The 27,810-nt window shown below is 41.4% G+C and overlaps 1 protein-coding gene across 1 annotated transcript; it reads right to left on the bottom strand.

Annotated features, from left to right (window-relative positions):
• Positions 1-6,026: 6,026 nt before the first annotated feature.
• On the bottom strand, positions 6,027-18,956 carry dact1 (dishevelled-binding antagonist of beta-catenin 1). Its single transcript, XM_043697775.2, has 4 exons — positions 17,227-18,956; positions 15,152-15,284; positions 11,678-11,833; positions 6,027-8,173 (listed from the first exon to the last, which is right to left on the bottom strand). Exons 1-4 carry the CDS (start codon positions 17,566-17,568, stop codon positions 6,288-6,290), a joined length of 2,517 nt encoding a protein of 838 aa, XP_043553710.2. The 5' UTR covers positions 17,569-18,956; the 3' UTR covers positions 6,027-6,287.
• Positions 18,957-27,810: the final 8,854 nt, after the last annotated feature.

Below are 27,810 nucleotides of genomic sequence, written 5' to 3'. Positions count from 1 at the left end.
CAATTAAATATATGACATAATAAGCACATTCAGAGTTTTTGACACTAATCAATTCATTATACTTAGAACATCATAATCACTTGGCTTAGAAACTTTACCAATTCAAAAGCAATGATTTTATTATCCCTACTTTTTGACCCTGTTGACTTCACCCAAAGGAAACAAACCATGTTGTAAAACTGCTCACAAAAATACTTTTTCTAATATAGAATAAAGAAGTAATGTTAAAAGATTAGGACTTTTAAAAATTCTTGAATCTGAGTTTTATATCTATCTGCAACAAATTCTACAAGGAACTTCTTCACTGATGATGTCTTCACAGTAAAGTGCAAACTTTTTTCAGGCTGTGAGTGACATGAGCTATGATGGGATGGGTGATAGAATTGGATGAGTTGTTTAGCATCTCGACATCAAGATTATCTTGTTGCATCTGGTTTGTCTTTCTCAAACGGTGTAGTCAGAATTGTGTTAGGTAGTGGCAAGTTCCCGTTTGACACCCACTATTGCTTATTAAATAGCTTGCTGACAGCCACCTCATAACAGGTTGCAATCTTACCAAAATCACCACACAAACTAACCATTGGGAATACTTGACAAGGAGACCAGAGAAGGTCCATGGCATCTTCAACTTGCCATTTGCTCCAAAAGACCTCCACCTTGGACAGTAGGCACCAATATCTTGGGTGTGTTCCATAGGCACGCCCACATCCAGAGACATGGGCATTCAACATGTACCAATCTCTAAGAGCCCTCATGCACATCTCTGATCCACTTGCATGACACTTCAATGTTACACCTTGTATTGCACTGACAACTATCACTGGAAACTTTGAGCTTAGGGATGTATACCCAGCTAGTGGTTTGGATGGGTTACATTATATCTCTGGGTTCTTCACTCATGTTCATAGTGTCACTCACTCTGATCTTACCTGGATGCTCACAGCATCCCTACCTTGAATTGCTTTGCTTTGCCTTTTTGCACATCGCTCCATCAACCAGAGATACTGGCCTCACATCACTACTGTCTTGTCGTGCCACTTAGTGCAGTCACAGAACCAGGAAGATTGCCACAGTTATCAGCAGGCTTCAGACCAATCAAGGGAGATAGCATTCATTGACATCTGATTGTTGACATCTTAGGGTCTTAAAGGAAGTAGCATCAGAGATACCAATTAGTGATGATATTCCAAAATTCCCTGGACATGGGAAAGATTCCAGTGAATTGGAAAAATATTAATATAACGCCCTTGTATTGGAGAGAAGATACTGGTGCTAACCCTGACAGAACAAGAAGAACATTAGTCTTTGACTACACAGCTGGGCATTCCTCCAAGTTGCTGAGACTGCTTTATCCTGAGTGGCAATCTTGAACTAGGCTGACATGGTCTAGGGTCATGGCTTCTATTGCATGTCCTGGGAGAAGAGGAAGTCCTGTCTGTGCAGCTCCCCGTCTAGCAGGAGCACCAGGACCCTGCCCAGAAAGCAGATTCACCCTAACTGCCATGTCTGGGGCAAATGTCAGGAACCATGCAGGGCAGCTTTGTACTGACACTGCTTGTCTAGGCACACAATGGCCCTTTTCAGATGGGGCAGGCCCCATTGATGCTGGCTAATTCTGAGGATATTTGGTGAGAGGGGGAGTTGCTCTGGGAATGGTGCATAAGATAGAACAGAAATGGGACAAGAGAGATGTCATAAATGCTGCAATGCCAGTTAATGCAGAGAGTTTGCAGCCTTGCTGCAAGAATCACTCACCCAAACTCAACGTAACTCACACTTAGCCAAAAAGCTGAAAGATTCAACTCAAAATGTTTGAACTCAATACTATAAAGTATGTTTAAAATAAAAATCATAAAAGCTTCTGTATCAATGTTTCTGTACATACTTTTGATATTGTTACAATCTTTTCTTTTATTGCAAATGTTGCAGCCACCCTAGTCAGTAACAAATCTATTTCAATTACATTTCATCTCAAACATTTCCCTAAAACTATTGTTTAAGTGTAGTTGGCGAATTCAAGGTTTACAAAATCCATGAAAGATTCTGACCTAAAATTCACACTATTTTGTTGATTAAGCTTCACTTAGAAATTAACTTTTCCATAAATAAATTCCTGAAGCAGGCACTGGAAATAGAACAAGGCCTGAAGCAAGATCATTCAAACTTGAGTCTTGTGGAAATCGTAAGTATTAACTGAGAAAGTGGAGACATATTCAAGGATTTTGAAATGAAGATGGAACTTGAAGCAAAATTGAAGTTTGCAAAAACTGAGGATTCAAAAGTATGTCTATGAGAAAGGATTGATGGCGATAGATTTGAAAAGAAATGGTCTTTGAGGAGATGCAACTAATTAATGGATATGAAGACAGATTTAAGTTGGGTAGTTATCAGTTTAGTGAGAATAGCAACTTGAAAGCAGGAGTTAAGTCTCAGAGACAAGATGAGCATTAGCATCGAGAGATGATATGAAAGAACCAGAGAAAAATGTGAATGCAGAATTAGGTCATTATAGCAAGTATCTAAACGCTATCACTTCCTTCCATTTGACAGACCCAGAAATCATTGATAACAGGTATAGTGGAAATGGGTAGGGACTCAGCTTCTACTCCACCCGCATGGGCCCCAGCTATGCCTGCCTCTTCGTAGGATATGTGGAAAAATCCATCTTCCGCAACTACACTGGCCCCACCCCCCACCTTTTCCTCCGCTACATCGATGACTGTATCGGCGCCGCCTCGTGCTCCCACGAGGAGGTTGAACAGTTCATCCACTTCACCAACACCTTCCACCCCGACCTCAAATTCACCTGGACAGTCTCAGATTCCTCCCTCCCCTTCCTCGACCTTTCTATTTCTATCTCAGGCGACCGAATCAACACGGACATCTACTACAAACCGACCGACTCCCACAGCTACCTGGACTATACCTCCTCCCATCCTGCCCCCTGTAAAAACGCCATCCCATTCTCCCAATTCCTTCGACTCCGCCGCATCTGCTCCCAGGAGGACCAGTTCCAAAAATGCACAACCCAGATGGCCTCCTTCTTCAAGGACCGCAATTTCCCCACCAACGTGGTCGACGATGCCCTCCACCGCATCTCTTCCACTTCCCGCTCCTCCGCCCTTGAGCCCCGCCCCTCCAACCGCCACCAGGACAGAACCCCACTGGTCCTCACCTACCACCCCACCAATCTCCATGTTCAGCGCATCATCCGCCGTCATTTCCACCACCTCCAAACGGACCCCACCACCAAGGATATATTTCCCTCCCCTCCCCTATCAGCATTCCGTAAAGACCACTCCCTCCGTGACTCCCTCGTCAGGTCCACAACCCCCACCAACCCAACCTCCACTCCCGGCACCTTCCCCTGCAACCACAGGAGGTGCAAGACTTGCGCCCACACCTCCCCCCTCACCTCCCTCCAAGGCCCCAAAGGAAACTTCCATATCCGCCACAGATTCACCTGCACCTCCACACACATCATCTATTGCATCCTCTGCACCCGATGTGGCCTCCTCTATATTGGGGAGACAGGCCGGCTACTTGCGGAGCGTTTCAGAGAACACCTCTGGGACACCCGGACCAACCAACCCAACCACCCTGTGGCTCAACATTTCAATTCCCCCTCCCACTCCACCAAGGATATGCAGGTCTTTGGACTCCTCCATCGCCAGACCACAACAAAACGACGGTTGGAGGAAGAGCGCCTCATCTTCCGCCTAGGAACCCTCCAACCACAAGGGATGAACTCGGATTTCACCAGTTTCCTCATTTCCCCTCCCCCCACCTCGTCTCAGTCTAATCCATCGAATTCAGCACCGCCTTCCTAACCTGCAATCTTCTTCCCGACCTCTCCGCCCCCACCCCAGTCTGACCTATCACCCTCACCTTGACCTCTTTCCACCTATCACATTTCCGACGCCCCTCCCCCAAGTCCCTCCTCCCTACCTTTTATCTTAGCCTGCTGGACAAACTTTCCTCATTCCTGAAGAAGGGCTTATGCCCGAAACGTCGATTCTCCTGTTCCCTGGATGCTGCCTGACCTGCTGCGCTTTTCCAGCAACACACTTTCAGTTCTACTCCACTAGCCCCACTGCCAGCATTTCCACATGACTAGTGAGGAAATCATTTCAAGCAGCACTCTTGGAGCACACAGAGGAAGAGAAAACTGAAGTTGAAGTGACATGATGACATTCGGCCTCAACAGCTGATTTTCCCATGGTGCCACTCCATCTCACCTCAGGAGGATCAGAGAAACATTATGTGAAATGGTCAATGCGATCAGTGATAAAATGACAAGATACAAAAAGCAAGATATAAAAATGTAAATAGCATAAAAAAAAATTGCACTGCCTATACATTGTTGAAATTTGAGCCAAATCTTGTTCCCTCCCAGAGTAGGAAAGATCATCAAACATATTGGGCATGAGGAAATCAAAATATATGGAGATGGGGTAGGAAAGTAGAATTGAGATCAATGTTATGAATGCGGTCTTTAGCCTATTTCTGTATCTATTTCTTAACTTCATGAGACAATAAGCTGGATCTTCTGAGAGGCAATCAATCATCGGATTTGCCACTCCAGTTAAAAATTCTCCAACTCACTGGGTGTTCTGCATTTCTTCCACAACCTTCCAAGTCTTTTCTAGAATAATATTTCCTGAAATGTGGATTGTAGTGCTCCTCAGAAAGCTCTGTCAAAGCAAAGTGGATATGGGGGTTGGGAGACGAGGAGGAGTGCACCCACTTTTTATTGCACCAGCCACTGTATGGTGCATTCAAAGGTGCAGTTCAGTATTAGTAAGTGGGTGAATGCAGGACTGGGTGGAGTGACAGATTGGGAAGGTGAGAGAGAAGTGGAAAAGTGAATTAAGTAGATAGGTAGCTGGATATGTGAGTGAGGTGGGTAAGTAGGCAAGTCAGTAGAGTGAGACATAGCTAGGTTGGGTCAGGTGTTGGGTAAATAACAAAGTAACAGATCTTTATTCATAGATTTAAAATAATTCTAGTCTTTTCCTTTCCTCCTGAAAATGCACGCTGGCATTGCAGCATTTATGATGTCTCTTTTGTCCCATTTCTGTTCTATCTTATCACACACTGTTCCCAGAGCAACTCCCCCTCTCACTCATTCAAGTTTAGGCACCAAAACCTTCATTTTCTCACTCAGAGTTTATCCATATCTTCAGAGTAGTAGTCCCCTCATGACTGGCTTTACAGTCAGTACAAGGAACCAAATATTGGTCAAATGCAGGAAACTCAGCTGATTTTACTTGACTCCAGCACACTGGAACTTTCAAGTTAATCACATCCCCATTGTACTCAGGTTTAGATTAACTCATACTAGGGAACATTTTAGATTTTAATTCCATATTTAATAGCCCACTTAGCAACTGAATTTTTAAAAAGTGAAACTCATACCCATTTATTTATTTGCTGTATTTTCCACGGAGGAGTATACAATTACAACATTTAAAAGATATCTAAACAGGTATATGAATAGAGGGTTTAGAAGGAGATAGGCCAAATGCTGGCAAATAGAACTAGGTCAGATGGTGATGTCTGGTTGGCATAGGCAATTTGAATGGAAGGGTTCCATGCTGTATGACTCTATTTGTTGCTTTGTCCAGATAGGAAAGAAATGTAGCTCTTTCTTCATCATTGCAATGTTGTCATTCCACAAGAGGACAGTGGGAACAAATTAGGTGACTTAGGGGGAAGGATCATGCATATTTGCTCGGCGAAATTTCCTGTTTCTGTGTGATTTCTTTTTGCTGGTTACATTAATTACATCCATGATGCCTTGGTGCCAATGAGACCAATAATGAATTTTCTGCTCAGCCTTGCATTAGCCAATGTGAGAACTATTTATCTATGTGATAGGCATTATTCATAATAAATAAGCTCTTTTTAAATGCTTTAATAAACAATATTATGTTGCATTTTCATTTCTCCCTAATTGCAACCTACAACACACAAGGACCATAATGTGAAGATAAAAAGTGAAGTCAAATTTCAAAACATTTTAAAGATTCAAGGTAGACAATTTATTATTGCATAAAACAAATTGTATTAATATACAAGTACTATATACAGTTAGCAGTGTACAATATGGTCGAATATTGGAACAATTAGTCATGCACACAGAATACTGAGAGTTTAAAAACTTATTACATGCTTAGTTCTGACAGGAAAAACTTCTTTTAAAATACCTATCTTAGAATATACAAATCAAAATAAGAACCAATATCACCTTCAGTTTTTTAATACACCAAATGTCAGATATTCTTTTAAACAGTTGTCATTAACTTTAGTGATCCAGATCTGAAACGGAGAATCTTCTTCTTTAGGTTGTGAGATGCTTTGATTTTGACAAAAGCTTTTGGTGGAGGCTTCTTTACCTCGGCAGTAGATAGTTGCACAGGACGAGACTGGGTAAACTGAGGCCAGACTACGGCACCATTCTCATCAGAGTCACTGGAGCTAGTAGTTTCCCCCGCAAAGTCCACCTCACTCAAACTAGATTCACTGTCTCCAAAGCAATTGGTTGTGTAATTGCTCTGATCATCCTCACTAGTATCTGCTACAGTGGAGTGGAATAGCGATTCACACTCAGCAGAGTATTCCGAATCACTTCCTCTGAGGGCACAAATGCCATTATTCGGCAAATTGGTCTTTGTATACACACCAGGCATATGACAGAGTGCTTCTCTCCTGTTGCGTCTTCTAAATCGTCTGATTGCTTCTTCATGAGAAACGTCAACAGGGGATCTCCACTTTCGGTAATCGACCCTTTGTTTGTATCTGGATTTGACCAGAACAGCTTCCCTTCCTTGTCCACTACATTTAGCAGGTCTAGCCCCAGACTGTCGACTGAGGATGCTGTTCTCAGATAACGTATAAAATCCATTCTTTGCTTTGGAAGTCACCCTCCTTACATTTCGCTTTACATGGACAACATCACTGGAAAAATGGCATTTTTTTACAACAGCTTTGGGTTTTTGTTTTAAGGTTTGAACATTTGTTTCGGAAGCCATGTCACAGTTTGCTCTGGACTTCAAAGCAGTGTTCTTAACTTTGATCATCTTTATATTTTTCGTACCTTTATGGGGTTTTACCATTTGCTGCTGTGCTGGAATGAATTGGGCGTTCACTAACTGCCCACCATCCTCCAAGCTCTGCACTGAGGACCCTTCACTCCTGAAATCTAGTGATGGTTTCTCTTCCGCAGAGGGAGATGATGGAGGTGGCCTTGTGAGTTTTTTAGGGGACACCACTTTAGGAGGTTGTACAACATTGGTCTCTTCATGTACTGTCACACACTGATGTGAATTATCTTTTGGTGTGCAAGAGCCACATTCATTATTCCCTTCTTGACAATCTACAGGGACAGTGCATTTAGACAGTCCATTTGCCACATTAGTCCTCTTCTTTGAAAGGCTACTAGTCTGCAATTCAGTAATACTGTCCTGAAGAAATGTTATTCGGTTATTTGTTGATTCAATTTTACATTGTTGTATATTTTTGTTGTCTTGTATATTGTCATTGTTCAGAAGTTGCCTCTGGGGTGACGTTACGCTGTTTTCTGAAGTTTTGGATACAGGAGGATTTGTATAGAGATTTCTGAACACTTTCAATTCATTACTACCTGGTGAGATACAAGAAATTTGTCTAACACAGATACTACCTTGCTTCAAGATTCCCTTTAGTGGATCAGTATTCAGGCTTGTTCTCGGCTTATTCGGCCTGACGAGCTGGATTTTCTTCTGAATAAGACCAAATATGTAATTATCAAGTCTTTTTATTGTGGAAGGGTGTACAGCTGGGCAAGAACTGTTCTGAGAGGATGGAACAGCGGATTCAATGTTTACAGGCTCCAACTGAGGTGCCACTGACAGGTCAGCTACACCATACTGGGACTTCTCCTCCTCTTTAACACTTGCAGCTGTAGGATGAAAAAACATTGGACTCTGGACTGCAACTGCATGTAGAGGACTTGGATATCGATACACATCACTACCATTCTTGGAAATCAAATCGCATTGATACTTGGGATGGATGTCAGCAACAACATCAAATGAGCTAGAATATGGTGCAGAGAAGGAGCGGCGAACAATACCCGGATACTGGCAATCAAGCAGGCCCTCTCCACGATCCATCCAGCCAATGAAATCCTCTGTGAATACGAAAATAGCAGTCAGAATTCTACATCTGTTTAATCCAACAAATCTACTTGAGAGTCCTCAGTTTTTCGGAATTTTGGGAGCTGACACATTTTGCATTTATTTTTACAACAGGCTGGCAGTGAAGAATCAACCAAGAAGCAGGTGTTCCATTTCTTGCTAAGAAGCAACCATTTCAATTCATACATTTTAAACTTGCTGGATTGATTCCATGATTTAAAAAAATACTTGCATTGGATTCAGGTAACAGAAATCTGACAAGTATAGCAAAATATTGTTTTAAAAGCAAAAAAAAAACTTACAGATTCATAAAACTAAGAGAGCTCCAAAATGGAATACGTTAACAACACAGCATTACTATTACTTTCACTAAAATAAAACAAAGAACAGTGTATGCTGGAGATCTTACAACAAAAACAGTTATGTGCTAGAGAAACTCAGCAAGTCTGGCAATATCTGTGGAGAGACAAAAACGGAGCTCGCATTTCAAATCTGGTGACCCTTTGTCTGCTGTTTTCACTGGTGGGAAACCCTTTGCCACAGACAACAAAACAGCTATTGCAGTTTATTTCAATATTTTGCTCTGCTTTATTCATTTTTTTCTCATGAGGGTGTTGATAACAGCATCAAGATGCCAGCGACTTTTAGTACCTTACTGAGCTTCCTTTTTCATAATAAACAATTCAGTTATTGAATAAATCATCAGATCAAGAAACCAAAGACCAGAGATTGACCAATATTGTAGAGCTGTGAAGCTTATTGCTACACTGCAGTGTGAGATGCACTACATTAGATTAGAGCCATTTTTAAAACAAAAAGTATCTTCATATATAAAGAAAATTATCCTGCATATTCACATTATTTAGTGTATAAAATATTATCAGTCTTGATACCAGATTCAAAGGCTTCCTCACATCTATGGGAGTGCACACAGTTTGTATTTATTTTTACAAACAGGCTACAGTGAAGAATCTACCAAGATGTGGTACACTATCCATGTCAGAAGACATACAGAAGTCAAAGTTAGTAGCATTCTATTTTGAACTTCTTTTTAAATAGAAACCATTTACAAATTATGAAGAGAGTCATATAATGAGGCATTTTGTACCTTCCTGTACTGTTCTGGAGCTTTGTAAGATACTTTAGTTTTGATTATTCATTTTAAAGTCTTGAACATAGGTTTGAATTTTGTAAATAGTTTCTGCACCTAGACTGGTGCAGGATGCCTCTCACTCCAGTTAGACATTGCCTTATTACAACCGCATATCAAAAGATAATCAGTGCGGTCTTTCAGTGATTGGGGTCAGAATTAAATCCAGCTCATCATGATGGGGAAATGTCAACTGGGGACAATTAACCTCCAGGGAACTTTCCTGCCAAATGCAGTAGGAAAACCGCCCCTGAAAGTTGGCAATGAATGTTGCCAATCTGGCTAACTGATCCATTGTGCCTGGAAAGATAATTAGGCTATTAAAGAGCCTGTTAAAGCAATTTAAATTAGAATTTGCCATATTTTGTTGTGTCTTCTTAAGTGCATTAAAGTCTCATGTGGTTAGAGAAACCTGCACAATTAAACCTGGCAACTCATAGGAGGATATGCCTGAGCTGGTATCACATACACAGGCATTTAGCCTATAATTCTGTTCTCACCCAGAGAATCCAAAGCGCCAAGGGACTGGTTAAGTTGTGTGGGACAGAGCCTCTCTCAGGGGCTGCCTACTGCAGTCAGAGGGCTAAGCCTTAAAAACCACATCTTCACTGAAGGAGCAGAAGCCCACTTCTCAAAGTGGCAACTTGAAAGTAGTCCCTCACTTTGCATGGACAAGAAATTGATTAATTCATCTTGTAGTACACAAGAGACTTGAATTGGAGGATGTCCATGATGTTGATACAATGATGCTGATATGCCAGGAAGGGATCCCCAACAATCTCAGGAGGCAGCATCTGAATACACAGCTGGCAAAAGGAAGAAATTAATATGGTTCCTTCCCAGTCTAGAGCTCTTTGTAACAATTGACCTACCAGCAGTGACTTCATTTCTCCCACAAAAGAAACATAGAGCTATGCATCCTCATGTAGGTTGACATTCACCATGTGGGAAAACGGTGGTAACCTCATGGCAGACGTTAAAGGTTCGAGCAGTGCATAATTCTGAGGTCACCAGTTCATTCCAGACTCAACCAGGAAACTGTCCACAAGTCCCCAGGTAGTCAAGCACTGCTGCTTTAAAGAGATCCTCAGTTCATTGTTCAGGGGACTGGCAACTTTGCAAAATTTCATCTGGATGAAGAAAGCCAAGCTAACCTCTCCATGGGATTTTCAGCCATTCCCAAGAAACAAGTTAGGTCTGCATTTGCAGAGGTCATGCAACACACCCTTGTTAAAGTGCACTGCTTTCGTTCAAAGCCAACAGGAGGAATTCACCTTCAAAGACTTGACTGGTCATCCTGTAAATAGGGCACCCACTCCTGCATGGTCATCACATGTGAGCTTTCCAACTTTAATGCCAACCCAACTGCATGATTTTGTGATAACGTCACATCACCCATACTAATTGGCCAGACATCGAATGACCAGGTTTAGCAGCTTCTATGGACCATAAATGTGTGTCAGTCCCCAGTTAACTTTTAATCTCGCTAACAGGAGTCATAATCAGAATGTTAAATCCAATTCAAGATCTTTTTAATGGTTATAGGTTTCCATTGTAAACACAACTATGCTGCTTAATTCCAAATCTTTGTTTATTCTGAAATAGCATTAATTGTAGGGATTGTTTTACCTTTGCACATCCACAAAACAAACACATGGTTAGAACAGTTTGAGTAGAAAGTTTTTCCATGATTTATCCATCCAAAGACACAAGACTCAGATGAACAACTTAGACAAAACCACCTGCCCTATGTTCAAATTCTGATTTTTAAGGGGATGTAAATCTCCATTGCTAATTTCAAGTGCTAGCAATTGAATATTTAGTTATTTTAATCAATCTGCATGGACATGCTGCAAAGCATCTTCAGCACAGGTAAAACTTGAGCCCTAGCCTTCTGACTCCGAGGTAGGAACACTATCACAATGCAACAACAGCCCTCCAACTGGGCATTTAAGATGCAATTAATTGATGGGAATCAAAAATTAACTTTTTTTTTCATCACATTCAAAATGATATCTTAAAATATGGATTAATCCAAGAGTTTTGGTGTTCTTCCTAAAAGCCAATCAACCAATGTGACAATCTCTTAGCAAAACCACCTGAAGGAGCAGCGCCCCGAAAGCTAGTGCTTCCAAATAAACCTGTTGTACTATAACCTGGTGTTGTGTGATTTTTAACTCTTAGCAAACTGAGTAGTTGACAATGAACTGCTAATCAGCATATGATGAAACAAGGAGGAGACTTTTTATATTAACAATGACACAGTTAACTCTATTTCTGTTGTACCTAACCATATTATAAAATAATTGACAGATTTTCAATCATATTGCTCTCATGTGGCTCTTACCTGCTGATTTTGGTCGCCCATCTGTGATGTTCAGTGTTGCATCTGGTGGGCCACAGGAGCAGGTGCTGGAGTGACAACTGGATAGACATTCACTGAAAACAGAATTAGAGGAATTCGAAAGTGATCCAGATGTTCCATCGCTCAATTCATAAAAACCTGTTAACACAGAAAGCAGGTTGAAAATTCCAATATGCAAGGTCACTGACAAACATTTATTAAAGGCAGTGGGTTTTCAGTTGACTCAATGGTATAGAAAAACCATTATTTGGATTAAATTTGATATCTATAGAGGATTTTCAAAAAATAAATCTCAACCAATTATAGATTAGCACGGCCAACAGCCTTCTCAGGCTACCCCATATTAGTAGAAGGTAAGCTGACTTGACAATAGCCTCTGCCTTCAGATATCTTTCTATACATACTACAGTTCTGGTAACATGAATTTGGATTTCCTTTGGGTTGCAAGTGTAATTCAGACTTGAGATCTCAAGACAATTTCCAGTGAAGCAGAGAAGGCTAAAAGGAACTTTTAAAGAGAAATGGCTAAATTGGCAAAGACTACATCATTTGTTTAGGGAGTTAGAGACAAGGGTTTTTAATTTAAAATGGTCATTGAGAGACTGAGGAAAGAAGTTAGAAAAATGCTTTAATGGAAAGCCATTATATGGCAAACTTTGTCATAGTGGGTCATTCAGGCAAAAGCTATTGCATCTTTTAGAAGATTCTAAATATTCATTGAAGCAGAGGAAAAGTACAAGAATATGAGGAGGGTATTGCAATGGGCTTATTTTTACATTGTTCTAGCAAAGAACCATTACCGTCCTAATCGGTGGAATGGTCTCCTTATGTGGCATGAGCTTTAGTTTAACATTTAAGATTACTCAATATGGCAAAGAAAGCAAACCTAAAAGGTTACATCCTCTCTATATTTGTTAAATGCTTCCTTGTTTATCAATTGATAGTTTCTTTACTGCACCCAGGTCTTGGAGCTTTCAAACTATCCACATACTATGAATAAATTTTTTGGTCAAAGGAGTTTTAATCTTTCAAGCAAACTAAAAATATTCAAAATATGCTATCATACTATAATTTGCATAATAATTCATTACATTAATCTGCATAGTAATTTTTCCATCTATCATAATATTTCCACAATCTCCCTTAGCTTACTTCTTCTCTCCTGAAGGCACTGAAATATGCTGGGATATAGTTCCATGCAATAATAGCAAATCATTAGTACCTCAACCAAATGACTATTCTTCAATTCTGAGAGATGATGGTTAGTGTCAATAGATTATATGAATACAGGCGAGTGACAACCAAGCCTTATGTGTCCTCATTTGGCATCAACATTTGTCACCTTGTTGGCATGATAGTGAACAGGCCCAGAAAAGGTTAACCAGATTTTCCTTCCTAACAACTCGCAGTGTAAATCAGTTAATGAACATACACCAGAGATCAAAAGTGGGATCGTCAAGACATCTAATTTTGGATGAGTTAGTAAGACACAGATCTCTACTGGTTAAACCATTGGGAAACTCAAAATAACTTGAAAAACAAATATTCTATTATGTGAAAACTGAAGGGCAATTCAGTCAATTCAATGCAATACTATGAGAGGTCTCCACCATTCGTTTCTGTCTTTCAGATCAGATTTTAAACAAAGGTTCCATCTCAGCAGGTGTAAAAAAAAATCACATGCTATTGTTTGAAAATGAGCAAGAAGGAGCCTTTGTGCCCTAACCAACATTTACCCTCATCCAATGACCTAAAACACAATAACTGGTCATTTTTCTCATTGATGTTTGTGGAACCTTGTGTTATGTTTCTCCTTACAATAGTGACTATCAAAGTGATTCCATATCTATTGGACATCCCGATAACGTGTAAGTGTTACATGTAAAAATGAATTTTCTATATTTTAAAACAATCAACTGTAAGACTTTCAATGATGCATTTGCTTCTTTCACTTTATACTTACATGAGATGTGGGCATCACAGACAAAGCCAGCATTTGCAGAACATATGCTTGGCTTGCCTGGCAGCATCAGGAGGTGGAGAAGTCAACGTTTCAGGTGTAACCCTTCTTCAGGATTGGGGGAGGGTGTAAGGGGAGCTGCAGGTAAAGGGGGTCGGGGGCAGGGTGGTGAGGTGGGATAGGTATACAATGTGGTTGGTCAATAGGAGGAATGAATCCAGTTGGTGGCTAATCAATAGGAGGAATGAATCTGGTTGGTGGCTAGGAGGAAGGGTCGATGAATAGAATGGAAGGGCAGGGGAAGGGGAAGGGGGAGGTGGGAGGATCCAGGAAGGGAGTCGGGTGTTGGGAAGGGAGGTTATTTGAAATTGTAGAAATCAATGTTGAGTCCTCTGGGCTGTAGATTGCCCAAGTGGAAGATGAAGTGTTGTTCCTCCAATTTGCGATTTGATTTGTTGTGGCAATGGACAAGGCCAAGGATGGTCAGGTCAGAAAGGGAGTGGGAAAGGGAATGAAAATGGATAGTGATTCGGCGAAACATTCCCTTAGTTAACGTTTGGTCTCCCCGATGTAGAGAAGACCACATCAGAAGCACCGGATATAGTAAACTAGGTTGGAGGAGAGGCAGGTGGACCTCTATCTCACCTGGAAGAACAGTTTGGGGCCCTGGATGGAGGTGAGGTGTGCCAGCAGGTTTTGCATCTTTTCTGGTTGCAGAGGAAGATACCTGTGGGTTTGGGGGGGGGGTGGAATTGGAGGAAAGAGTGACGTGAACCAAAGATTGGCGAGGGGAAGGGTCCTTGCAGAAAGTGGAAAGGGGTGGGGAGGGGAAGATGTTCTTGGTAGTGTGGTCCAATTGGAGGTGGTGGAAGTGTTTAAAGGATTTTGTGTTGGATGCAGAGATTGATGTGGTGGTAGGTGAGGACAAGGGGGACCCTTTTCCGAAGGCAGTTAAGTGTCAATCATGTTGTTTTGGCTTTGGAGTCATGCGTAGGCGGATTGAGTATAGATTTCAAATTTCCATCTCTAAGGAACATTAGTGAAGCAGATTGAAGTTTCTTGGTCACCATTCCTGAGACAAGCTTGACATTCCACATGAATTAATGGAAGTTAAACTCCATCAGCTGGGATTTGAATGCATGTCCCCAGACAATTAGCCTAGGCTGCTGAAGTACAGTGACATTAACATTATCACCATCGCCCTCCCCCCCCCCCCAATATCCTTATACTAGACAGGATATTAGCTCTCTGAGTTTTAAGCCTTTGAAGTCTGCTTACAGAGGAAAAAAGTTAGCAGTAAAACATTTCTATTCAGAGTATGCTGTTGCCTGATTCTGGATCTTGGATTTTAAATCAACAAGATCTTATGTGTTAGTAAACAAATTTGATAATTGAAAAAGAGATTAAATATTCCAGAAGTTTAGCAAGAATTCACAGTTCCTACTGACATGTATCCTCCTGTAAAACCTATATCTGGGTGCCAATAACATACTGACCTGAGCTGGGTCGACTATCTGTTTCTAAGTTGTCATTTGGAGTCTTTTCTACATCCAACTGAAGGTCACTGATCTGTCGATCCAGCTCCTGGAGCTGATTTATGAGACCTGCATCTCTCCTCCTCAAACAGTTCTGAAAAGATTGAACAGGAACACATTTTAATCAACTGCAGAACTCTCCACACTGTGACCATGTTCCCTTTAGAAAAATTCAGCTGTGCCACAATTTCCAGAGAATGTTAAGAAACACTGTGATTCTATTCATTGACTGTGTCAGATGAACCTATGTCTGACTTCCACCATTGCAGGCACACCATGAAACTACAAGCGTGTTTCCTATTAAAATGACAGAATTCTATAAATGCTGAACCGTTTCCATTTTGGTTACATCAGCGAACTTATAACACTGCTGCATACATTCGGGTATATAAAATCGCAGGCTGAATGGATTAAAATTGGATTCTTAAAGTTTTTTTTTGAAAAAATGTAATAACGTTGTTGGAGTCCCATAGGAGAATTATTGAATGCGGTTCTTTTTCCCCAATAAAGCAACTACTGAGTAAAATAAAATACTCTTTTTAAGATTATTTGAGTCAAGACACAGTTGAAATTCTTTGTAGAACATGTTTTTTTATTGGCAGTTTGCCATCTCGGTGAGTAATTTACCTACAAGATTTTGGGAGGTAATGGCTAACGGTGACTGTTCCGGGTTTAAAACAAAGCTTTATTATGTAGATATTCCAGAGGCAATATGAGCTTTTATTTTGTTTTATTTTTTTTCTTTAAAAGAAAGCGGCCAAAGCACATTCTCAGACCTCCACCCGTAATGTCTCGATCCCTTGTGAATCTGGCGTGACAGAAAGTTCAATGTGATTGATGATGCCGGGATTCAGACTTGGCAATGGGCAAGCGGATCATTTCTGAGCTCACGTCTCCGGTATTAAATATGATCGAATTAAACTCACTTTTAAAAAGCATTAACGAGCCGCTTGCAGATGAGCTGGAATAAAAGCTCACAGGAAAGCAAACTGAGCCGTTGCCGAAGGAGGGGGGCGGGGGTGCTCCCTTGTTTTGCTTTAAAACATCAAGGTGGCTTTGCGAACCCTAAAACTGCAGACTCAGCAACTCTCGAGTAACACCCCGATTCTATCAACAGCCAGAATAGTGATCTGGGGACCCGAGTCTGTGATTAATTACTCCATGTTGTTAGGTTATAGCCCAGATCTATTGTTCTACACTTGGTGCAGAAACACTGTACAGAAAAACGCTCTGAATGATTCATTTCAGTCAGCTGATCGCTTCATATAAACAGTGGGTCCACCCCCAGCTCAGCGGGAGAGCTAAGGTTCGCTTGTAAAGTTAATTTCAGTCACTCTTGTAGCTATTGTAACAGAGCAAGGGCTTTAAAACATGCAACTGGACCTCCTCCGAAGAAGAGATTATGTTTTTTTTGCTGTTATTTCGTTAGCAGGAAGTTAATTTACTGCATCTTTTTTGGTTAAAAAAGTCACGTCTCCCTTCCTCTCTGCCATTCAAAGACCTCTAATCGAACTCACTGGAGGTTGTTAAAATGCAGCAGCTGAATTTGCCACTAACGACCAGCTCCCCCTATCTTACACCTTCGATGCAGTACTGTATCGCATCGTTCGATTGGTAATCCATTACAAAAGCGATGTGATTCAGCTCGCCCACTATTCACCGACTGAAGCCTACAGTTCCTGAATCAGCAAAAAATAACGCGCTGTACATTTTACAGATATCAAATCAAGTGGCAGGAAGGTCGTTCAAAGTAAATAGGAAAACAAGTGAGATCCCTCGCGCGGACGGAATTTAAATTATTTCTGAATCGGACAGGCTTTTTTTTTGACAGAAGTTAAAATATAATCCTTACTTTGTCCCTGTCTCCGGACATCACAAGCCATGATACAAAGCGTAGCAATAAAATGATCAATTAAAATTTAAGACATTGCATTTGGAAACAAAAAAAGTCATGCAAATCTCATTACTACAAAAAATATGATAATTGCAATGATACAATTTATAATATTTAAAGTTGATTTGCTTTAATTTCTCACCAATTGTTTCCTCAACATGAGAATGTTATCTTCTAATCGCTTTTCCTCAGGGGTCAGATGGAGTTCTCCCTGAGATCCCTTTCCCTGGTCGCCTTTGAGAGCTGGAGTGTGTAGCGCAGGTTTCAGTAATTCCATTGCACCCCGAACCAAGTACTGCTGCCTGTTCTTCAGGAAATCCAGCTCTCCCAGCCCCGCCAAGGTCGCTTCCAGCCTGTCCCGGGTTCGGCATCGATCGCTGTCAGCCTCTGGCTTCTCCCGGCTCCGGCTCTCTCCTTCCAGCCTGCACGGATGCCGATCCCCGGTAACGGGCATCGTTAGGAGAGTGGGTGTCTGCTTCAGCATTAGGTAGGAGCTCGGGTTACACGAACTCTTGCAAAGAACAGCCCTCACCTCCCCAGTGCTTGTTGAGTTCGAGTACTGTATTCTTTTTCGGTTTTTTTTTCAAAAGTGTCCTGGTGAACCAACTGGGTGTGTGTATTTTTTTGCCGGGGTGACAGATGAGATGAAGACTGTGAAATGTCCCCCCTTGCCCAGAAAGCTGCTGCAGCGCCCGCCGTTGACAGCTCCGCTATCCGACTTGCCTTGACTCCAATGCAGAGGCAGCCGGGGGCGTCGATGCGTGAGCCCGCGACTTGCGTCCCGCCGCCCCGCCACAGGCACTGATCTAATCGACTAATCAAAATGTGATGAACTCCAGCCGAGCTGCGCGGCTACATCAAACAGTATCGGGGACGCCACCTTCGCTTCAAGGATAGCGCCTCTTCTGGACAATGAACACAACAGAGACTCTCAACGTTTAAAATTAAAACTTTGCACATTCACAATATCGTTTCTTCAAACAAAGAAATCCTCGACATTTTAAGCGCAGCGAAAGGAACTGACGGGGGGAAATGCATGGGATGTCATGGTTTAAAAATCCATCAATATTTCCAAGGTGCAATTTTCAAAATGACAATGGACCTTAATCTGTCCCATAGACATTATAGATGGAGGAGGAATAATTTAGTGGCAGCTGCAGTGTTGCACAAAATATACAAATCATATGCAGATATTAACAGTTTTGAAAATTGGATTGTTTGAAACAAAACTGTGTATTTCGAAGCCACATCAAAATAAATTAAGACATAGTACAGGATTTTGTACCAAACAGAAACTCATGTTGCTAGCAACACTTTTTGGTTTTGTAATTCTTTTCCTGCATTATTCAATAAATTAGTTTGGACAATATTCGTATATAGGATTAGTCTGAAAGATGGGATAACTACTTGCTTGCATGGAGCACCATAGCAACTCGGATGCGTCGAGAAATAACGCGCGAAGTTTGATTTTAGTTCATTTTCTGCCATCTTGATAAAAAGGGCATGTTCCTTTTATAAAGTAAACATATCGGCGGTGCGAAGGCAAAGAATAAACAGCCGCGCAAAATGTTTACAGCAGGTTTCCAGATAAAACAGTTCAAAGCTCGATGTCAAACTGCGATGTTTTAACCCTTTCCAAACTTAAAACCTTTTCAAAGTTGACACCAAGTATACCGACAGATAAGCATCAACTCAGGGGAGAAAATGTATAGCTTTCCAATCTATACTCACTTAAAATCCTACTCAAAATAAGACTCACTGAACTATAGGGATCTGCATTAGTTATCATTAGGACTTTAATTATCCTAATATACACTGGGATAGTAATACAAAGGCAGAGTGAAGGGAAAGACTTCCCAAAGTGTGGGCAGAAGAATTTTCTGCATCAATATATTTCTGACTCAAACAGAAAGGAGATATTGTTGGATCTGTTTCTAGAGAATGAGGTGTCACAAGCGGATCAAAGAACAGTGGGGGACATGATGGAACAATGTAGTTACAATGGCACAGAGTTCAGGTTAGCTATGGAAAAAAGGCGGGAAATAATACTGCGAAAACAGTCAAGGGAGAGCCAATTTCAATTAGGAGATAGATAAATTGGAAACAAAGATTGGCAGCAAAACTGCAATGGAACAATTGCTGCCTTTAAAGAGATGAATTAATAGTCAAAGGGCATTCCCAAGAGTGAGGACTGTGGGACAATCAAAGCCTCCGCTCATTGGATGTGAAAAAGGATGAAGCAGAAAAAGGGTGTGAATGGCAAATGGCAGGTCTATAATAGAAGTGAGAATCAGGCTGGATTTAGAAGGTTCAAAGATTGTCTGAATAAAATAAGAACAGCAAAGATAGAATCTGAGAGAAAGCTAGCAGCTAATGAAAACAGGATGCAGAATCTCCAAAAGTATACAATTAATAAAAGGGTGTAAGAGCAATGTGGCTGGTTAGGGAACAAAGGAAGAATCTTGGCATGGTCAGAAAGTACACTGACATTATACTTCACAAATGCCTTTAACAAGGAAGATGAAGCTATCAAGGTTGTGGTGCAGTAAGAGATAGTTGAGACACTGCAAATGTTAAAAGAAAGAGAAGATATTAGAAAGGATGCTTCTTCCTTGAAATGATAAGTACCAGTATTGGATCAGATGTGTCTGAGGACATTGAGAAAAGTAAGACAGGAAATTCATAGAATTGTAGGAGTACAGGTTATAATTTTCCAATTATGGAGATGCCATACATTTAGTATTGTTTACGGTTCAGTTTGAAGTTTCAAGAAAAAGGGAATTTATTTCAAGTTATGGACATACCCGGAACCTTTTCTTTATCTACGAAAGTTAAGTGAGGGCATTAGACGTTTGTGTAACAAATCTCATCAATAAATCACATGACTGGTGACAACTCTTACTTTGCTGTACCTGCTGGTACCATCTTTTGAAAAGGGACTAGCTTGGAAAGGTTCTTGTTTATCCAGTTCAGTTGGAGGGAACACTGCTAACAACAAGCTGCCCAGCTAATCTCTCCCATTTCTGAAAAATAAACCACCTGCACCAGTTTAGGGTGGAACCTATTTGCTGTTCTCACACAGTGATTCAAAGATCACCTCAAGATCGTGCTTCCTGAGCAAACTGTGTCTGCAAGACTTCACAAAATAACACAATTGGTGACTGGGGCTATATAGCAGAACATCACTGCAAAAGACACTGAAATATTCTACACCTTATCTTTTTGCTTTTAAGACTAATCCATTATGTTTATGGTATTTATGTGTATGTTTAAGGATTATTTAGACTGACACTGTACTTTAACCAATTGCTCCAACTTTATAAAATAGGTTTTATTTGATAATAGGCTCACAATTGTGTTTATTAAGAAACCTGGTTGATAGATTTTTTTTGTTTAGAACCTAATAGAAATAAGGTATTTAATTGGTCTTCTTGGTTCTTTGTGACACATGGAATAGAGGGACTAGAGGAACAAGACATTCCTTGCGTCTGAGTTTTGAGGCAATTCTGCTTGGATACAGAAGTAGTTCCAGATGACTGATGAATTGCAAATGTAACATCCAGGATGTGGGAATAAGCCCAGCAACTACTGGCAAGTCAATGTAATTCATAGGGAAGCTTTAGAAATAATAATTCAGCAATAACTGACAGTACATGGAGAAATATGGACAAATTAAGGAAAGTCAGCATGGATTTGTTAAGGACGCATTTTGAGTCAAATAAAGGAGTCTAAAGGAAATTTAACTAATTTTGCTGAGTATTTTTATGAGGTAGTAGGGTTGATGAGAGTAATATAGTTGATATGGTGTAAATGGGGTTTCAAAAGGTGATTGATAAAATGTCACCTAATAGGATTATCCTTAAAATTACAAGCACATGAAGTAAAATGAATAGAGGCAGAATAGATATGAAGTTGGCTGAGAGTCAGGAAACAGAGAGTAAACCACAATGGCTAAATTTTACATTTGTATAGGGCCTTTAAATGTGATGAAATAGAACAATGCATTTCACTGGAATATTTAAAGACAAAATATGACACTGATTCACAGAAGGCAATAATAGGGCAAATGTCCAAAATGTTAGGTAAATAATTAGATTTTAAGGGGTATATTAAAAGGAAAAAAAGTAGGGTAAAAAGTGGAATGTTGTATTCTAGAGCGTAGATCCAAGACAAATTAAGTTGTGACCACTAACTCTAGAGCAATTAAAATCAGGGGTACACAAGTAGTCATTATGAGTGGAAAATAAATATTTTAGAGGGTTGTGGGGCTGGTTGAAATACAGACATGGGGAAGGGCAAGACCATGCAGAGATTTGAAAATAAGGGAGGAATTTGAAAGTCAAGAGGTTAATTGACTAGAAAATAATGTATACCAGCCAGTCCAGGGACCATAAGTGTCACAAACATGGAGTATTTAATGATACAGGAGGCAAAGATTTCAATAGTCTTGATTTGTGCAAGGTAAAATGTGGGAGAGAGGCAGGAGCACATGGATTAATTAAGTCCAGATTGAAAAATGACATGAATGAGGCTTCCAGTGCAGATGAGCTAAGATAGAGATTAACAGTGAACAGTTGTGTTTCAGTCTAGAGTTGGGTTTGTACTGGAGTTACCCGCAATTAGGATGTGGGCAATAAAGATTTTTACACAGCAACTGGTTGATTTTGTCATCTTCAAAAGGGAATTGGATAATCATCTAAAGAAAATAAATAAAATGGAGGGCATTGTGGAAAAAGTGTGACTGGATTGCTCCTTGAGAACCAACAAGATGACAAGGGACTGAATGGTCTCCTTTACTGTAACTTTCTTTTTTTACTCCATTCAATTTTCCAGAAATTAAAAGGAATTGTAGTGAATGACTGATATTTGTTTGATGCATCTCTGTGACTGTTCTTTGTAAAGTGGAATCAAGGTGAGAATTTAAGCCATTCAATCTCTCTATTGAAAGTATTTACTTTGTATCATAATATAGTTTCTGTGTAATTCAGCAAAAGTTGCAAGTTGCCATTTTGCTTGGCTGATGCTAAGGACATCTCTATTCCATTGTCCTACATTAAGACAGCGATTCTACTTTAGAAGCATTTTCCTGCCAATACAGTTCAATACAGTGCTTCAGAATGACCTGAAAGGTATTATAAAGATATGAGTTCTTTCTTTTACAGTTCAACACTGCAGTAAATCCTTTCAATATCTATGGTATTTTCTGAAACACATGATGAGGTTATTTGGGTTCATTGTCTATAGATGGACAACATTCCATTTTTAGTCAAAAGCACACAACTTTGAAATTTACATCACACCGAAACAAGGTGGTTAAAAAGGGTTTGGCACACTTGCCTTCATTGCTCAGTCCTCTGACTATTGGAATTGGGAAGTCATTTTGAGGTTTTACAGGACATTGGTGAGGCCTCTTCTGCAATACCATGTCCAGTTCTGGTCGTCCAGTTATAGGAAAGGTATTATTAAGCTGGAAAGGATTCAGAAGAGATTCACCAGGATGATGCTGGGTATGGAAGGCTCGAGTTATAAGATGAGGCTGGGATGTTTTTCACTGGAGCATAGGAGGTTGAAAGGTTGAAAGAAGTTTGTAGAATCATGAAGTGTATAGATAGGGTTAATGATAAGTGTCTTTCCCTAAGATGGGGGATTTCAAGACTGGGGGCACATTTTTAAAATAAGAGAAGAGAGACTTAAAAAAGATGAGGGGATTTTCCTTACACAGAGGGTGGTTCACATGTGGAATGAACTTCCTGAGGAAATGTTCTTCACTCCTCCCTAGAACATCTTGACACCAAGAACAGCTAAGTAAGAACCCTACTCATTGACTACAGTTCAGCCTTCAACTCTATTAGCCCCTCGAAGCTGATTACTAAACTTAGTGATCTCAGACTAAGCCACACTCTTTGCAACTGGTTCCTCAGTTTCCTGACCCACAGGCCACAACCAATGAATATTTCATCGTCATTAACACTCAACACTGGAGCCCCCCAGGGGTGCGTACTCAGCCCCCTACTGTACTTACTGTATACCCATGATTGCATCACCAAATACCAGACTACAATGGAACCTCGATTATCCGAATAAGACAGGCAGGCACTATTTCATTTGGACAATTGATTATTTGGTTAATCAATTCAATGCCTCTCCTCTGGGGCTCGGAGTTTTCTGTTAAGTCTGCTCCCTGTTCAGGAGACTAGGCGCAGCACATCATGCGCAAGCCGCTGACCCCCCCAACCCCGTCCAACACCACCCCCTGCCCGCCCCCCCCCAACACCGCCCTCCATCTGCGCCCAACCTCGGCCAGCACCACTCACCCTGCCCACCCCCACTTCCACCCACTGTCTGACCCTTGTCTGCATACTCACCGTCCCTCCCCCCCCAACGTGCACCCTTGCCCCCATCAGCCCCCTTCACCCTCTGGGGCAGCTGGAGTAGACACCAACAGTAAGACTGCTGTTGGTGGGGTAAGTCTCCAAATAGCACATACACACAGACACAACTGTTTACTGCAACTTTTTGACAAGTTCCACCTCTGCCCTGTACAGGGCACTGTTAGAGAGAAAAGGGGTAAGGCGGTTTAGGGTATACCCCTCTTTAGAACTCCAGGGAAGTGTGGGGAGGGGAAGAGGGAGAGAGAGAGCAGGATGTCAGTCATTTGGAGATGATGCCTGGGCTCCCATCGATGTCCTGGACTGTTCTCAGCAGCATTTCAGTAAGCCAAGATTGTTTTTAATCATTGTACCTGCAAACAAGATGCGATCAGGGTTGAAACAGCTCTTTGATGCAGTGTTTCTATTGATACCTCGAGATCTCCTTTGGATAAACTGATATTCAGATAATTGATATTTGGATAATTGAGGTTTCTCTGTAATGCCATTTACAAATTCTCTGATGACACTACTGTGGTCAGTCGAATCTCAGAAGGCGATGAAACAGACTATAGACAGGAGGTGGAAGACCTGGTAAAATGGTGCACTGAGGACAACCTAGCTCTCAATGCCAGCTAAACCAAGGAACTCATTATTGACTTTCGGCGGGATGTTACTCATGTCCCCCAACACATTAACAGCACAGAGGTGAAACCAGTGGAAAGTGTCAAGTTCCTGGGAGTGGTCATCCACAACAAGCTTTCATGGACTCTTCATGTGGACATACTGGTTACAAAGGCCCAACAAGGTCTCTTCTTCCTCAGGCAGCTGAGGAAATTTGGCATGATGGCGAGTACCCTTGCCAACTTTTATAGGTGTGCCATCAAGAGCATTCTGCCTGAATGTATCACTTCCTGGTATGGCAATTGTGCCATTCAAGATTGGAGATGGTGAACTCAGTCCGGACAATTACAAAGGCCAACCTCCCATCTATGATATCCATCTACCAGGCGCACTGTCAAGGAAAGGCCTCCAGCATTCTTAAAGATCCATCCCACCCAGGCATTGTTTTTCTGCAACCTCTACCATCGGGGAGAAGTTACAGAAGCCTGAACACACACACACCAGTTGGTTTCATAACAGTTTAGATATAGATTAGATTAGATTCCTTACAGTATGGAAACAGGCCCTTCGGCCCAAGACCATACCAACCCTCTGAAAAGTAACCCACCCAGACCCATTACCCTACCCTATACTTACCCCTGACTATCGCACCTAACACTATGAGCAATTTAGCATTGCCAATTCACCTGACCTGCACATCATTAAATTGTGGGAGGAAACCAGAGCACCCGGAGGAAACCACGCAGACACGGGGAGAATGTGCAAACTCCACACAGACAGTCACCCAAGGCAGGAATCAAACCCAGGTCCCTGGCACTAAGAGGCAACAGTGCTAACCACTGAGCCATCGTGCCACCCCAAAATGGACTCGCAAATTCTTAACATTCGCCTGTACCTGTGTTTTTGTTTTTGTCTCTGTTTACTATTATTTACTATCTATGTTACTTAACAATGTGATCTGCTCATATTGCTCACAAAACAAAGTTTTTCACTGTGCCTCGGTATACGTGACAATAAATTCATTTCAGTTCAAGTGGTGGATCTGGACACAATTACAACATTTAAAAGACATTTGGATAAGTACATGAATATGAAATATTTGGAGGGATTAGCGAGTTTTGAGAAGATCTGTAGCTCAGGTTGAGGGTTCAGATATAGGTTTGCTCGCTGAGCTGGAGGGTTCATTTCCAGACATTTCATTACCCTACTAGATGACATATTCAATGGGCCTCAGGCAAAGCAATGCTGAAAATTCCTTGTTTCTATTTATATGTTTGGATTTCTTTGGGTTGGTGATGTCATTTCCTGTGGTGAGGCCACTTCCTGTTCCTTTTCTCAGGAGGTGGTGGATGGGGTCTAATTCAATGTGTTTGTTGATAGAATTCTGCTTGGAATGCCATGCTTCTAGGAATTCTCGTGCGTGTCTTTGTTTGGCTTAGCCTAGGGTGGATGGATGTGTTGTCCCAGTTGAAGTGGTGTCCTGCCTCATCTGTAAGACATCTCGGAAATGACTGCCAGACTACTCAGACCCTTTGGCATCATGGTAGCCCACAAACCCACCAACACATTAAAACAGCAGCTAATGAACTTGAAAGAACATATACAGACATACAGATTAGGAAGGACACCACTTCAACTGGGACAACACATACATCCTAGGACAAGCCAAATAAAGACACGCACGAGAATTCCTAGAAGCATGGCATTCCAAATGGAACTCTATCAACAAACACATTGACTTGGACCCCATCTACCACCCCCTGAAAAAAGGAACAGGAAGTAACCTCACCACAGGAAATAACATCACCACAGGCAATGATATCACCAACCCAAAGAAACCCAAAAATAAATAGAAAGCAGGAATTTTCAGCATTGCTTTGCCTGAGGCCCATTGAAGATGTTACCTAGTAGGGTAACAAAACATCTGGAAATGAACCTTCCAGCTCAGTGGGCAAACCTACATCCAAAATGAGGAGGGATATAAGCCAGGAGCAGGCAAATGGGCCAAATTTAGTTTGTGATTATGGTGAACACACACTGGTTGGACCGAACAATCTGTTTGACCCCTCCTTTATGACAATATAACATTGAAAACCTGAAACATATCAGCAGAAAATAGGCCATTTAGCCCCTCATGTCTGGTCCACCATTCAATAAGATCACAGCTGCTCTGACTGTCACCTCAAATCCATATTCTGGCCTATACCTGATCATCTTTCAATCCCTTGTTAACTATATTTATTTCTTCAGAGGAGCTGCCCAACCTGCTGAATGTTTCAGGGTTTTTTTAATGAGTCTTCAGTTGCTTTACAGCCTTACTCCAGATATTTGTCCCTGCATCTTACACATTCACTTCCATCCCTTTCTAGAAGGCTGTGGTAAAAGTAAATTGAATAGTAACCTCTCGAATTTACATTTTTTTATTTTTGAGTCATGTGTTCCAAACAACCACACTTCTGCGTGTGAGAGGGAGGGAAGAGGGAAAACTGCATCGTTAGAGACAAGCACATTATGAAACTGGTGAATGGACCTTTAGATTAGATTTTTTTTTTTACATAGATTACATTACAGTGTGGAAACAGGCCCTTCGGCCCAACAAGTCCACACCGACCCGCCAAAGCACAACCCACCCATACCCACCCATACCCCTTACCTAACACTGCGGGCATTTTAGCATGGCCAATTCACCTGACCTGCACATCTTTGGACTGTGGGAGGAAACCGGAGCACCCGGAGGACACCCACACAGACACGGGGAGAACGTGCAAACTCCACACAGTCAGTCGCCTGAGGCGGGAATTGAACCCGGGGGTCTCCGGCGCTGTGAGGCAGTAGTGCTAACCACTGTGCCACCATGCCGCCCACTTTCCTCCAAACACTGGTCGATGATAGAGTCTGAACAAAGGCCAGAAAGTGTGTTTACTGGGTTTGTTAGCAAAGTAGAGCTAAGCTGGAGCTACCAGTTTTCTAAATCATATCAAGGCTCGTCTATTCGAATGTGATAGTGCCACATTGAGAGATCTCATTAAGAGAAATATGAAAGTGCACAGTCTCTCTCCCTCTTTGTCAAGTCTAACAAAAGGCTTTCCATTTCCTCCAATCATGACTCAAAAAGAGAGTTTGGTGGTTGCTTAAAGGTGAGAAGTGGAGGTATAGGGAAGATCTTGGCGAGGTGCTCATCTTCATCCATAATGTGTTGCAGGCTGCAAAGAACATGGTGTAGTTCTCCATTCCCAGGAAGTAATGCGTGACAAAGCATACCCGATCGGTTGTATCCCATGTCTGTCTCCTGTAGAGGTCATTACGGCTAGCTGACAAAGAAGCAGTGCTCCGAAAGTTTGTACTTTCGAATAAATCTGTTGGACTATAACCTGGTGTTATGTGATTTTTAACTTGGTCCACCATTGTCCAACACCAGCATCTCCACATCAAAAAGAGAGAACTGCTCTCGGAGCTACAATACATCCTTCAAAAATCACCAGGTTAGTTACAATCAGCAACTGAGAGGAAGTCCCCTTAGTGTCTTAGGCACAGCCATCACCCTACCCTTTCCTCTCCTCCTGTTAGTCTAACCAGTTATTGCAAATTACAGTAATTCAAATTCGTTCAACACTGATATCTTAAAATGACACTTGGAGATCTGCACTGGTTCAATCTTGTAAAATGCTTTTCTTTTAAACGAGGGATTTTGAACTTATTTCCAAGGAGTAAACCGCCAGAGACGATAAATAGGT

This window comes from Chiloscyllium plagiosum, unplaced genomic scaffold (genome assembly GCF_037043375.1).
Source record: "Chiloscyllium plagiosum isolate Xiang-an unplaced genomic scaffold, Cpla_swu_hap1 HiC_scaffold_8, whole genome shotgun sequence".
Taxonomy (NCBI): Eukaryota; Metazoa; Chordata; class Chondrichthyes; order Orectolobiformes; family Hemiscylliidae; genus Chiloscyllium; species Chiloscyllium plagiosum.
Note: the sequence above shows the minus strand (reverse complement) of the source record. Positions and strands in the feature narration are given on the sequence as shown.